The sequence below is a fragment of the Gopherus flavomarginatus genome, chromosome 24 (assembly GCF_025201925.1).
Source record: "Gopherus flavomarginatus isolate rGopFla2 chromosome 24, rGopFla2.mat.asm, whole genome shotgun sequence".
NCBI classification, from domain to species: Eukaryota; Metazoa; Chordata; order Testudines; family Testudinidae; genus Gopherus; species Gopherus flavomarginatus.
The window spans coordinates 8,837,359-8,852,352 of record NC_066640.1 but is presented as its reverse complement, the minus strand read 5'-3'; the positions used below and the strand labels follow the sequence as shown (position 1 = coordinate 8,852,352).

At 53.0% G+C, this 14,994-nt stretch overlaps 1 protein-coding gene across 1 annotated transcript; it reads left to right on the top strand.

The window, feature by feature from the left end:
- The first annotated feature begins 3 nt into the window (after nucleotides 1-3).
- LOC127040272 (procathepsin L-like) lies at nucleotides 4-14,094 on the top strand. The gene is made up of 8 exons (XM_050934235.1): nucleotides 4-445; nucleotides 7,418-7,550; nucleotides 8,503-8,625; nucleotides 9,090-9,239; nucleotides 9,870-10,094; nucleotides 10,185-10,353; nucleotides 11,507-11,621; nucleotides 13,680-14,094. The coding sequence occupies exons 2-8, from the start codon at nucleotides 7,428-7,430 to the stop codon at nucleotides 13,777-13,779; spliced, it is 1,005 nt and encodes a 334-aa protein (XP_050790192.1). The 5' UTR covers nucleotides 4-445; nucleotides 7,418-7,427; the 3' UTR covers nucleotides 13,780-14,094.
- The last annotated feature ends 900 nt before the right edge of the window (nucleotides 14,095-14,994 follow it).

Sequence of the window (14,994 nt, the reverse complement as noted above, 5' to 3'; positions counted from 1 at the left end):
GCTCATCTCCTGGCACAATTGGGGTGGGAAGTGTGAAAAAATCAGCATTAATTTGACCCTTTGTGTAAGAGAGTGATGCATTAATTAAGCCTGAGAGAGATGGAGCCAGAGGTCCTGTTCAAGTGCAGAGTATTATCTCACAGCCAGGGTATCTACCTGATCTTTGAAGGCTGAACCTAGAGGATCCTCCTGCCCGGTGGCTACTCGCAAACCCTTCCACCCCCTCCCCTCTTCTGCCTTGGCCTGACTGTAGTAATCTTGGTCTAGCTGCTTCAGGAAGTCCTGTTGGGTAAAAGACTGAGCAGCAGGGCTGGGGGAGGGAGATGTGATGGAGGAAGTTGCACACATCTGCAGTTCCCTGAGTGAAGGTACTGGTGGCCCCGCATTGCCGTGAGAGAGAGATATTGGAGTTGCTTGTGCTTTCTCCCGGCCTTTGGAGATCCAGGTAAGTAAGTGCCAGTCAACAACAAAGCCTTTGCGCGTTGCCAGGATTGTTCCTCTTCTGTCTTCCTTAATCCGAACAGCTTCCTCACTGCTGAAAGAGCGATGGATTGCAGGACGGACCTGAGCCCTTCGAGCCCCTATTCCCAGCCTGCTGTGTTCTTTCTTATTCCTCCTCCTCCTTAGACTACGTGGTAGGTGACCAGCAATGACCCAGGAGCCTAAGGCAGTTGATTGTAGATGTATTGTGCAGTAAGTGTGCAACATCTTTTTTTAAAGTCCTTCTGAAGCATTTACAAACCTCTCCACTACTGCAATCATCCAAGCTCATCCTTTGAATTTGTAAGACTATTCCATGCCATGAAGAGTGGCTGTTTTTTCTATGGGGGTGGGGGGGATTGAGAGCTTGAAAGACAGCAGCTGGGAAATCAACCTACTCCAATCTGGTACTGTGGACAAATTATGTAGAGTCTCCACCTTAGTCCTTTCAGCTGCTCCTTATCTTATACTTACCTCTGTATGGCTGGAGCCAGGTTCAGTGCATCTCATGGCATCTGTATCTCAGGTAGCTGCTGACATGTTAAATGAATTGCCCCTGGCAGTGAATGGTATTGAGGGATTTGATGTGAGTGTTGATGATACTTCATTAGAACAGGGCTGACCACCAGAGCTGGTTGGGAAAGGAATTCTTTCCCTGTGAAAAATTGAAAAATCAAATTATTTGTCCATTTTTTATTTTTTCTGGATTTTCTGCAATGTGGAAAATATTCTGGTTTTAGGGGCCAGAACATTGTTTTTAAAATCACTTTTTCCCCCAGGTTTTGGTTTTGACAAATACCAGGCAGATGCTTCAGAAAATTTTCAGTTTAATCAAAAGCCACTTTATCCCCCCCAAAATGTTTTGACGGAAAACGTTCTAGCATTTCCCTTGATCACTGCACAGTGTGTTGTTAGTGTCAAGTAGTGGTGACTGTGTGGGTCCCAGGATATTCGAGACACCGGGTGCGTGAGGTAATGAAAGATCTTGAATGATTATAGCCCCCACCTTGTGTCTCATGTTTAGTGTCAAGGTAGCTACGGAGCTTTGAAAGCCATTAGACAATGCTAAGTTAATGGGGGTTGTGTGTGTTCAGGGCTAGAAGCCTTGAGCACTTTTTCACCACTGAGCCATGTTGAAACAGTATTGCCACATTGTGTTGCTCTGTGAGGCAGAACCCGCAGCTCTGCGTTATTTACAACACTGCAGTGTTTATAAGGTGGTGGCTAGAAGACTCAACAAATTCGTAGGGTGGGCAGTGGTGGGGTCCTGCAGCCCTGCTAGGGGGAGGATTCTTGTTACACAGCTGGAAAAATAAAGCACACCAGAAAATAAAATACACCCGAAAATTCTGAAGCAAGGTCAGTGAAAATCTTTCCCAGCTTCTACCCTTCAGCAAGCTCCCTTCACACGATGGTGCCAGAAGCTATATTTAGCACTTGCCGTTTTGTTCTCCGTTAACACTGTGTAGCACTGCAGTGCCTTAGAGCCCCTCTTTTCCACCCCAGAGCCAGCTGCATTTTAGAGGTGGAAAAGGGATTCCTTTGCAGTAGCCCTTCAACTATTTCTAGGCTGTTAGTATGCGGTTGTCCAATATACGTAACATTTTGTAGAAATTCTACCTCAGCTCTAACCTACTAACTTTATGGCTGATTGACTTAGGCAGTTGCTTGACAGCCAACACTTGGCTTCAGACACCCCTTGCAACCATCACTGTGGAATGACTGGCCCCCCTACACAACAGCGGGGTGGATTAGTGCCCCTTACAGTCATTTACCACAGGGGCAAGTGTGTATCAACTCTGCCATTCATTCATTTTACACCTGCTTGGCCTTGGGGTAAATGATTGCACAGGGGGCAGGAAAATGGAGAATCTGGTTTAGAACCAGAGCAAAGGGGGTGCTAAGGAGCAGGGCCTGCTCTTTCCACCTTCCTACAGCAACACTTACATAGAAAGGGGGTCAAAACAATTTAGCAAGTGCTAGCTTCCTGAAGTGACAGATCTAGGGAGTCCCTGGCCAGCCCAACTTTGTATCTTCTCTGGGAAGAAAGGAGAGAGAAAATCAACTTGTTCCGGTGAAGCTGACCCAGCAGTAAGGGGCTCTTTGGGGATGGTCTTCCATCCACAGTCACAGCTGGATTCTAGCTATTACAGGCTTCCCAGTATGAGGCACCGTGCCTCAGTTTCCCCTCTGTAAAATGGGGTTTACTGATACTGCAATAAAGTCTAGAGGTCCTAGTTAGGGCACAGGCAGGGAGTTGTATGCAGGATGGTTTTGCAGATCCTTTGGCTGCTTAAGTGCTTGGAGGGAGGAAACTCAGATCTACCTCCCCTTAACCCTAGGCATTAGACAAACCTTCCTACAGTCGTCCTGAGCTGAGTCCTAGCGGGTATGGCCCTGAGCTTAGAACACAAGGTTCAATCCATCACACACAGCTCTGTGTTCACCCACGCTTTGCAATAAACTTCGATGCGAAGCAACAGTGTTCTTTCTCCTTCCCCCGGTTTCTCTGACCTTATCCATCACACATGCTATTTCTGCCTCTGATCATGCAGCTCACAAATGGCTCTACTTATCAGCGCTGCGGGAGGACGTGTGATAGTCTGCAGCAGCCACAGCCCAGGGAGGGAGGGGAAGCGCTCGACTGTTTAAAAATGTTGCAGACACATTTTCTCCCAGCAAGCTGGTCTTGGGCTGGGCTGGACTCTGGTTTTCTGTCCAATAGGAAAACCAGCTTCCTAGAGATGTTTGTCCATGATGCTTCTAGGTGCTTGCTGATGAAGTTTGGAAAAAATAGATTTTTTTTCTCAAATCAGTAAATGTCAGTAATTGTAGATTTCATCACACAGGCACAAACTGACAAAAAATCCCACCGCTGATAACTGAAACTGACAGGCAATGTAGCTCGATCACTTCTCAGAGTCTGATTTAAGGCTCTTGACTTTTTGTGTAGTTTGACAGGTGATGTTGCCAACGATTGTTTTAGCCGTTTATGAAGCTTTCACTTGTTGAATGTCAGCACCAACTTAAATATATTACCTGACCTCCCCGATCCCCAATTTCCTGAAACTGTGAAGATAAAAATAGTGGTAAGCATTTTTCCCCTATTTTGCATAACTATGAAAACTTAATTTTTAAGCTTTTTTAAAATCAGTTTCTGTTGAAATTATAAAAAACAAAACAAATTGAGTTGTACCACTCGCCTTGCGACATTTGCCAGTTAGCAGCATCAAGCCTTGAGCTAAATACTTAGGGGACACGCACTGAACCCCCAACCTCTTTGTAACCAACAGGGCCGGAGGGGTAGAGGCAGGTCTCTGCCCTAAGAAGTGGAGGGAGCGTCTAGCCACTGCAGCGGGGAGACTCGGGTTAGCTCAAGCTGATCTAGCGTTAAGAACAGTTCGGCGGATGGCGTAGCTCTGCCTAGCCCCCGGAGCTTGGATCTCAGTGGGCAAACGGTGGTTAGCCCGAACTGCTGCCCACGCCAAATGTCTGCACCCGTTAGCTCAAGCTAAGCGAGCGTGAGTCCGTCTGCTTGGCCTGGGAATCATGCAGTGTAGACGTACCCGTAGAGTTCAGCCAGAGAGGCCGATCCAAGCCTGACGTGGAGCAGAACCACGGTCATTGCTGAAGAAGGCTTCACAGAAACGGCCTGGGCAGGGAGGAGCAGAAGGCGAGGGAGGCAGCGCCGAGGCCAAGGGGCTGTTTGTGAAAGAAGGGGCGAAGATGAGAATGATGCACTGGAGTAGCAATGTGTATTGATGAGGAGACAGACTGTACAGAAATGAGAAGTGATGGAATGGATAAGATGGAGTCTGGGCCAAAATCATTTGGGGGAAGAAAGCTACCCCTGGGCTAGTGACTGGTGTATGCTAAAGCCCCCAGGATCTGATCTGGATATGGAGAGGGAGAGAAACCTTATTAATGCTTTTAATTAAATAAAATACTGCTGGAAATGGTGTGATCATGGGAGACTTTAACTTCCCAGATACAGAGTGAAGGACTACTAATAATAGAAGGGCCCAGATTTTCCTGGATGCGACAGCTTTCTTTACCAAATAGGCACGGAACCAACAAGAGGTGGAGCCATTTAGATCTGGCTTTGGTGAGCAGTGAGGACCTCAGAGAAGAGCTGGTTGTAGCGGACAACCTTGGCTTGAGTGATCATGTCAATGTGCCGTGGCTGTGAAAAAGGCTAAGGCAGTCCTAGGATGCATCAGGCGAGGTATTTCCAGTAGAGACAGGGAAGTGTTAGTATCATTATACAAGGCACTGGTGAGATCTCATCTGGAGTAGTGTGTGCAATTCTGGTCTCCCATGTTTAAGAAAGATGAATTTGAACTAGAACAGGTGCAGAGAAGGGCTACTAGGTTGATCTGAGAAATGGAAAACCGACCTTATGAGAGAAGACTCAAAGAGCTTGGCTTGTTTAGCCTAACCAAACAAAAGCTGAGGGGAGATGTGACTGCTCTCTCCAAATACATCAAGGGATAAATACCAGGGAGGGAGAGGAGTTATTTAAGTTAAGCGCCCATGTGGACATAAAAACAAATGAAAAGAAACTGGCCATCAACAAGTTTAGGCTTGAAATTAAACAGTTTCTAACTATCAGAGGAGTGAAGTTCTGGAGCAGCCTCCCAAGGGGAGCACTGGGAGCAAAATCCTAACTGACTTGAAAAGTTGATGGAGGGGATGGGACGGTGGGGAAGCCCATGATGGCATATAGCTGATCTGTGACTGCTAGCAGCAAAGATCTCTAGTGGCTGGTGATGGGACACTAGATGGGGACAGCTCTGAGTTACTCCAGAGAATTCTTTCCCTGGTGTTTGGCTGGTGGGTCTTGCCCACATGCTCAGGGTCTAACTGATCACCATATTTGGGGTCAGGAAGGAACTTTTCCCCAGGTCAGATTGGCAGAGACCCTGGGGTTTTTCCCCCCTTCCTCTGAAGCATGGGGTGCTGGTCACTTGCAGGTTTAAACAAGTGTCAGTGATGGATTCTCTCTAACCTGAAGTCTTTAAACCATGATTTGAGGACTTCAGTAACTAGGGTGACCAGACAGCAAATGTGAAAAATCGGGACAAGGGGTGGGGGATAATAGGAGCCTATATAAGAAAAAGACCCAAAAATTGGGACTGTCCCTATCAAATCGGGACATCTGGTCACTCTATCAGTAACTCAGACCGAGGTTAGAGGGTCTATTTCAGGAGTGGGTGGGTGAGGTTCTGTGGCCTGCAATGGTCAGGTCAGAGTAGAGAATCATGATGGTCCCTTCTGACCTCAAAGTCTGAGTCTATGGGGGCAGTTAGAAAAGAGTGTGTGTGTGGGGGAACCTCCCTGTGAGTGGGGAAAGAGGGTCCCAGCGGTTCCTACCTGCTCCTAGCCTGTTCAAGCCCCTCTGGGTCTCAGCCCCTGCTCCCCAGCAGCTGCTCCAATTTCTCTGGGTCCCACTGTTGCCTCTGTGCCCCTCCCCCAGCTGTTTACATGGGAGCCGAGCCCCCAGGATATTTCCATTGCTGGTGTGCTCACCCTCTGCCCCAACTGCTTCCACCATCCCTGGGCTGCAGCAGCCCTGCCTGGCCGGTGCCTCCCTTTGGATGAGTCCTATCTCCTGTTGATCTCAGGCGTTGGGGAGGTGCCCATCGGTGGGCTGTCCTGGTGCTGCGGTGTTCGTGCAAAGGGGGTTAGCCTGGGGGAGAACTGCCAGACTGGGTCAGACCCCTGGGCCAGCCGGTCCAGTCACCCAGCTCTGACCATGGCCAGCATCAGACATTTCAAGGGAAGGTGCAAAAAACTCCACTGGAGGCCGATGTGCACTAATCTGCCCCACCCTGACAGTCTCACCCTCAACCCTAATACAGAGCAGTTTGAGCCTTGAAGCCTGAGCGTTTCTCTGCGTTCTGCTTCTGGTGAGCATTAACTAGAGCCACTGGTTATGCACAGAGACGGCCAAGCCCGCCTTGAACCTTGCTAAATTCTTGGCTGCAAAATGGTGACGCCCCTCGGGGTGTGGGGCATACGGTGTACAGCCTGTTGCAATAGCCCCACACTGCTGGCAGGGAGGAAGCCGCATGCTGAGTCATTTCCAAGCGGCAAAGGTTGGGTTTTTGTCCTCATGCAGAGATGCTGCTGGCTGACACATCCGTTAGGTCGATCAGAGTTATGATATGATCGGGGAGAGCCCTCCGTGTGCTCAGCCCTGAAGAAAGCCAAGGCACGAATGCAGTCCCCGGCCCAGGGAACCTAGGGTGCAAAGGGCACACTGACCGTGCGGGCGGCACCATTCTATTCAGGCACACGGGACCTGGGAAGCCGAGCTGGAAAGCCAGATCTTCAGATTGCTGCTGTGTTTTATTTTCTAAATCTGTTGAATACAGTGGGAGGAAGGAGGACAGGGGCCAGTGTGTAACCAGTATCCTTGCAGCTGGTGGTGAGGAAGGGCCCAGCTGATAGCTCTGAGCTTGGATTTGTGTAGGCAATACAGGGCTCAGCAGGACCAGCTGACAGCCCCAGGCCAGATCCAGAGCTCAGGCTCCATCCTCGGCCTCCAGCTGAGACTGAGGACGAAGAAATCACGGGCAATGGCTGATCTTTGAGGTGTAACCAGCCAGCAGCTAGGAACTGGACTGAGAGCCACCCACTGATTCCTAGTTGCCACTCAGCACCTGTTCAGGGGATGGCACATTTCAGCCCTGGGCTGGCTTGGAGCTGCCAGGCAGAGCGGGGTCTTTTACATGAATTTCCTAGGTCTCTGTGTTTGGAGGTTTCCCCATCACGTTGCCGTCAATGGCGGGGAGGGGACATCGTAGCTGGAGTTACAATTGGGAACCGACAGCAAGCTGCCCTTCTTGGCTCCTGTCCCCCTCCGCGCCCCGGCTCGGTGAGATGCCAAGAGCAGGCAGGATTAAACTCTAACAGGTGCGTTTAACCCACTCAGCCGGAGAGAGATGCAGCTGCCAAGGCTGGTGGGGTCCCTTGTGGTCCTGCTGGGTGTGTCCGGGGCACTGGACCCTGTCCTGGAGCAAGGCTGGCGAGAGTGGAAGACCTTCCATGCTAAGGAGTATCCTGAAGTAAGTACTGCGGCCCCAGTAGCTTGGCCACTGTGACCATCCCGTCGGCTGTCCCTCAGCTCACTCCGTCTCCTTCGCTCCCTGGGAGCAGGATTTCCTCGCCTGGCTGCATTTGAACCAAACCGCGTGGCTAGAGCCCAAGCTTCGAGGATTTGGGGGTAGGGGAGAGGGAAGCAGCAGGTCCTCGCAATCCAGCGCATCCAGCCCCAGCTGCCCGAGAGTGAGCAGCACCCACTAGGCCATGCGAAGCGGCCGGGGCATGGCCAGACTCGACTTCCTGCAGAGTCGTGGTGGCTTGGCCAGGAGGTTGTAGGACGTGGATGCCAGTTGCCCGTGTAGGAGACCTCTTGCTTCCTTCCTCGCTGGGGTCTGACGGGCGACGGCGTGAGCCTCAGTGGCTGTAGGGGTTTGGCTGCTCCTCCACCCTCAGGGCTCCCCAGCTCCTGTGGGGTTTCAGGCCTCTTAGGCTGGATTTTGGCACATCTGCTCCCAGCTGGAAACAGGGATATTTGGGGGTTAATGGAGCTGGGAGAAGGAGGGGTAGTGTTAAGGGGGGCCCTATAGAGCCAGGCCTGGGAGAGGAGGGGACATGTGCTCTGCCCCCATACTTCAGCCCCTGCAAGCAGCTGTGGTGCATGGAGAATCAGGCAGAAAAGTTACCAGCTCTCAAACGTTTGAGGCAAAATCTTTGCTGCTTTCTCTTACCCTCACTGCTCCGCCCACCCCAGCCCCGCGGTCTGTGCTCACCGGCTGCACAGAGCCTGCCCAGGCGAGCTGAGGTCCTGGCCAGCCCGTGGGTGCCCGGATTCCCATGCGTCGCCCCCCTAAATGGAACTCAGGCCAGGCTGGGACCAGCAATGGCTCCCATCACTGCCTCCCCGCTGGACATTTGCTTACAGGGCGCGGGGGCCATGACCAAGCGTGACCAAGCTGTCGCTCCGTCCCCTGGCAGGAGGCGGAAGCTTTCCGCAGGGCGGTCTGGGAGAAGAACCTGCGGCGGATTGAGCACCACAACCTGGAGGAGTCTCTGGGGAAGCACAGCTACCGCCTGGAAATGAACCACTTTGGGGACCTGGTAACCTGCCCCCTGGCGCGGATCCTGGCACTCTTGTGGGGCGAGGCACCCGTAGTACCAAACCTGAAGCCTCCTTCCTGGTTTCTCCCCCTGCCTCACGTGACTCCCCACTTCTCGCTGGGCCCGGCAGATCCCAGCTCCCAGCCCACCCGTGACTCTGCTCCCCTTGCCCCATCCGCCTCCATACCCGCTGCTGCCCCCACTCATGTCAGGGCCCCACTGTTTTATAACTTTCTCTCCTTCGGCCACCTGCCTCTTCATTGGTCTCCTAGCTGCTGTTGGTGCAAGAGCCTCCTCGAACGCAGCTCCCCAGCCTCCCCCTCTCTCAACATCGTCAGCTGTCCGATCTGTCTGTATCCTCAGGGGTTGGGTGCTGGAGCAGGGCTGAGAATGCAGCTCCTCTGTTGGCCAGGAGTTCTCCGTCACATGCTCTCCGGATTTAAAAAATTTTCCTTCCCCTCCAGACGGACGAAGAATTTAACCAGCTTCTGAACGGTTTTCTAGCTGAGCGACATGGCGGGAAGGTGCCTCTCTTCCAGGAATCGGCTGCTTGGGAGACTCCCAAGGAGGTGGACTGGCGCGCAAAGGGCTACGTCACCCCCGTGAAAAACCAGGTGGGTGCCCGGAGCAGAGAGCTCCCTGCTTGGGACCTAGCCCCTCAGCCAGCCATGGAAACCTCCCAGTCCTGGAGCTCCCTGTCACTGGCCCCCAGAGCCTGGGACAAGGCAACCCTCAGGCGGGCCTGGCTGCCTGTCAGAACAACGTCGCTGCCTGTGATTTCCTGGCTGATGGATGAGGGACCCTTGGTGGCCCCTCTGGAAGGTGTGCTCAGCCTGGGGCCCTAGAGGACGGCCTGGAAGGTGGGGTGGCAGTGGCTAACCCGCATGGAATTGGTAGGCCCTTGACCTGTCCTGCTTTTCATGAAGCCCCCTGGAAAGGGCCTTTGCCCCCCCAAGAGTCTTTGCCTGGAGCTTGAGCCTGATTCAGACCCTGCTGGGGCTTGGACTCCCTCTTGCCACTTTCTAGCAAGGAAGAGCTTGTAAGGCCCTGACGATTATCTAAGCCGACCGCCTGCATCACGCAGCTCAGAAGCTCCCGGTTGAGCATGAACAGTGGTTCTCAACCCGCGGCCCAACCAGCGCACGGCCGCGGCCCATGGGACATCCTCCAGGCCATATGGGTAAATAGGCTGAGAATGTCTGAGCTACAAACTATCCCCCACCTACCTGCCTTGCTTTCTGCAGGGCCACTGCGGGTCCTGCTGGGCTTTCAGTGCCACGGGAGCCCTGGAGGGCTTGGTCTTCAAGAAGACGGGCAAACTGGTGTCGCTGAGCGAGCAGAACCTCATGGACTGTTCGAGGAGGCTGGGGAACAACGGGTGCCATGGGGGCTTCATCACTCGGGCCTTCCAGTACGTGCGGGACAACAAGGGCATCAACTCGGAGCTCAACTACCCCTACTTGGAGAGGGTAACGTAGGAAAGCGTGGCCTCTGGGGGTGGGCGGCCGCTTCTCCAGGGAGTGGTGCCCGAGCTCCCGTTCCATTTCCTTTCTCTGCAGGACGAATTCAGCTGCCATTACAACCCCCAGGACAAAGCTGCCAACTGCACCTCTCTCATGCAGATCCAGCTGGGCAACGAGACTGCTCTGGAGCAGGCGGTGGCCACTGTCGGCCCTGTCTCCGTTGCCGTGGATGCCAGCACCTTCCACTTCCACTTCTACAAGTCAGGTACCAAACGTCCCAGAGAGTCTATGGCCAGAAGGGATCACTGGGATAATCTAACCCGGTGGTTTTCCACCTTTTCTCATTTGTGGACCCCATGCCTCTTGAATGGAGGGGCGGATCCCTTTGGAAATCGTAGGCATTGTCGGCAGACTCCCAGGAGTCCACTGGCCACAGGTTGGAAGCTACTGACCTAGTCTGCAGCGGGCAGAAGATGCTGCGGGGAGGGGGCGGTTCTGATAGGGGGGGTGCCGGTGGGTGCTCACACCCACGATTTTCCCCCCATGGGTGCTCCAGCCCCGGAGCACCCACAGAGTCAGTGCCTCTGCTTCAGCAGATCTTTTAGGAAACCTTGATTTAAAAAATTGTCCCAATGGTTAATTACCCTAACAGTGAAAAGCCTGCCCGTTATTTCCAGTCTGAATTCATTTAGCTTCAACTTCCAGCCATTAGATCACATTACGCCTTTGTCTGCTAGACCAAAGAGCCCCTTCTCAAATCTATATTCCCCCCGGAGGTACTTAGAGACTGATAAGTCACCCCTTAGCCTTCGCTTGAAGCTAGATAGAGTTAGGCTCCTTGCTTGAGTCAATCACAGTGGAGTGTGTTTTCCGAGTGACACAGTTATGCCAGCCTAACCCCCTAGCCTTCTCCCGTCAGAGCTACCGCTTCTCAGGGAGGCGGAGTACCCACCCCGACAGGAGAAACTCTCCCATTGACATAGGGAGCATCTTTGCTAAGCACTACGCTGGGACAGCCGGAGACAAGCCCAGATTCTTCTACTGTTGTGATGGCTCTGCTCTGAGCCCTCTTCAATTTATCGACATCCTTCTGTGCAGACCAGAAGGGGGCACAGGATTCCAGCACTTTGGCGCAGGGCTTTTTCACTGAGCTGTCCAGGCTCCCATCTGGAATTACTGGGTCTGTCGCTTAGTTTCATCTCACCTCCCAGCGGGCACTTTATTACCTCCTTCCACAGCTGGGCCTGCTATCTGACAGCCTGCAGGGATACAGCAGGGCAGCTCCGTGTGGCTTCAATCCAATGCCCTGGGGGAGTTCTTCCTTCCGATCCGCTGGGACCTCCCCTCCAGGGTCTGCTTCTGCTCCGAGAGGGAGAGACCCCCAACAGCTCATCTCACTCTGCCTTTGCTCTCCCCAGGAGTCTTCAATGACAGCCTGTGCAGCCATACAGTGAATCACGCGATGCTGGCCGTGGGCTACGGCACATCCCAGGAGAACGGGAACAGTGCTGCCTACTGGCTTCTCAAGAACAGGTGAGGGGGAGGAGCCAGGCAAGAGAGCTCTCCCTGAGACATACTCACCTCTGCCGCCTTCTGGCAGCATCCAAAGCTGCCTCCGACCCATGCCCTCTGTGAAAATGCACCCCCACCACTTCCCCCAACTGTATGTGTACACACATCGAGGGGGTTCCAAAGAGGATGGATCTAGACTGTTCTCAGTGGTGGCAGATGACAGAACGAGGAGCAATGGTCTCAAGTTGCAGTGGGGGAGGTCTAGGTTGGATATTAGGAAAAACTATTTCACTCGGAGAGTGGTGAAGCACTGGAATGAGTTACCTGGGGAGGTGGTGGAATCTCCTTCCTTAGAGGTTTTTAAGGCCCAGCTTGACAAAGCCCTGGCTGGGATGATTTAGTTGGGGCTGGTCCTGCTTTGAGCAGGGGGTTGAACTAGAAACCTCCTGAGGTCCCTTCCAACCCTGAGATTCTATGATTAAAACATGCCCTGCTCCCAAGATGTGCACACTCTGCTCAGATTGCATGTGCACACACATGTAAACTTCCCCCCTTCCCCCCACAGGACATTCTGTGCCAACTAAATCCTACCCCCCAGCATGCAGGTAACTCACAACCCTTCACCCTGCTCTCCGACCGTACGCATTCCCATGGGCACTCATGCAAACTTCCACCCAGGGCCGGTTTTAGGAACTGCGGGGCCCGATTCAAATACCCGGCAGCGGTCCGGGTCTTCAGAGGCACTTTGGCAGTGGGGGGTCCTTCACTCGCTCCGGACCCCCCGCCGCCGAAGACCTAGAGCAAGTGAAGGACCCGCCCCCCCCCGCCGCCAAAGTGCCGCCGAAGACCCGGACCACCGCCGGATATGTAAAAAAAATTAAAAAGGCGCCTAAGGCGCAGGGCCCGATTCCGGGGAATTGGCCTAAAGCTGGCCCTGCTTGCACCCCTCACCCTGGAGATTTGTCTTGCTCTGGGCCTGTCTTCGGATTCTTGCCTTCTCAAAATGAAAGATCTAAGCAGCTGCCAGGAGCCAGGCGTACGTGGAGCAGGCACTGGGAAAGCCTCCCCCATCTCACACCGCACACGTGGCTACTTTCCCTACCCTCTCCCCGGTGGCTCCTGAAATGAGAAGGCCACACTTGGTAGTTGACGGAGGGGTATTCTGGAGAAATGGCTTAGCTGAGGCTGCCAGATTTATTCCATTGGTGATCGAAGGCAGAGGAGACGAGCCAATGCAGAGAACAAGTGTTTGGCTGATCTCAGGTTCTCCAGATCATCCAATGAAGAAACCAATGTACAGCTGGTTAGGCAGATGCTCAAAGCATCCTCGAAGCTGGCCTCTAGCATGGTGGTTTTCAAATTTTTCTTCTGGCGGCCCAGTTGAAGAAAACTGTTGATGCCCGTGACCCAACTGAGATGGGGATGAGGGGCTTGGGATGTGGGAGGGGCTCGGGGCTGGGGCAGAGGGTTGGGCTGAGGGTGCAGGCTCTGGGGTGGGGCCAGGGATGAGGGGTTTCGGGTGCAGGAGGGGGCTCTGGTTTGGGGGAGGGAGGATCGGGGTTGGGGTGCATGAGGAGGTCTGGGCTCTGGGTGCAGGCTCTGGGGTGGGGCTGGAGATGAGAGGTTTGCGGTGCAGGAAGGGGCTCCGGGTTTAGGGTGAAGCTTAGCCCAGGGGATTGGGGTGTGGGGTTGGGGCACGGGGCAGCGGTGCAGTGAGGGTGCAAAGGCAGACTTCTCGGTCAATGGGAATGCGGAACCAGTGCTCGGGGAGGGGGCAGCGTGTAGAGCCCCTCTGCTTCCCCCCTGCCCAGGAGCCAGAACTGCTGCTGGCCACTTCCAGGGCGCAATGCAGTGTCAGAACAGGTAGGGACTAGCCTGCCTTAGCCGGGAGCACTGCCGATGGGACTCTTAATGGCCCGGTCGGCAGTGCTGACCAGAGCCCCCGCGACCCACTGCCCGCAGTTTGAAAACCACTGGTCTAGCATATTAGGACAACTTTTCTTTCTCCTTACAATGTTCAAACGTCCTTCAGTTTTCCCAGAGATTCTCTCATGCTCTCTTCACTTTATCTTCCCGCAGCTGGTCTGAGCAATGGGGTGAAAAAGGTTACATCCGGCTGGCGAAAGGAGCCAACAATCACTGTGGTGTGGCCAATCAAGCAAGCTATCCTGTCTTGTAGCCACTGCTGGGTTTTCCTCCTGCCCTGGGCCTGCATGGCAGAAGGCCTCACATACTGGATGGAGTTTTTTTTCTTCCCAATGACTTGATCTTTGTCTTCAGCATGGAGATTCTTTTTGCTCCTGGCCGTGATTTCTGGGCTGTTTCTTAGCTGCGACTTACATGGGTTTAGAGGCGATTAAAAGTTGTGCAGCAAATTGCTCTTGCAAGCCTGGGTAAGTCCTGTTCTGATCACGCCGCAGCATCGCTGAATGAGGCTTAGTGTCCTGTCTAACGTATTCATAAAATAAAGAATGTTTTCCTCTCAGTGTGAAAACCAGTCTCCTTGTGGGTTTGAAAGATGATTAAAGATGCTTCTCCGTAGGAGCTTTCTATGCACCTTACAAATTCCCTTAGCCGTTAGATCCCATTTTCCTCTTTAGCTAAAGCCCGTGGAGACCGTGCCAAACTGGCTGCCAACAAAACCATGAAGATGATGACGGGAAGATGGAGAAGTGCCTGTAACCTGAGTCTGTATTATCTAAACGCTACCTATGTGCAGGCACGAGCTAAGACCGCAGAGCTTATTGTCCTGAAGATACGTATTTACATAACAACCAAACAGGAACAAGGCAAGAAGCCATATAAATAGCTCCCATTACATTTGCTCCCCAGGCCCTCTGTATTCAGCTATGATGATGCCAGGGAGAACGAAAGTGATTAGAACCCCATTAAATTCTCTATACAATTTTTCATTTTATTTTTGGGGGGAATTTTGGGTTTCATTTTCTCCAGCCAGAGGAGGGTCGGGTCCTGGCCCCAGTGGAGTAGGAAGCTGAGGTGTGGGTGGGGGTTTGCAATGCAAACCCACCCCATACTCTTTGGCCCAGTGCGCCAGCTTGCAATGCTACTCACTCAAATTTGGCCCAGCTATCTCCTCCCATCATGAGAGAGGAGCAGCTGGGCCAAACCCATGTGCCGCTGCCACCCCGTGCACTAGGCCTACAGGCGGTAGCTGCCACTGCAGGGGAGTTTTTATTTTGTTTTACACCTTGTTTTTCATTTTATTTGGTATTTGCAAAAAACCAAACACAACAAGACCCGGGGCTGTTCAAATGACCATTACCCAACAATGTTTGAGTAAAGCAAAAGCGGAGTACTGCCCAATGGTTAGAACTGGGAAGCAGGAGAACAGAGCACTATTCTCAACTCTGTGACACCTCAGGGTGGTCCCGTC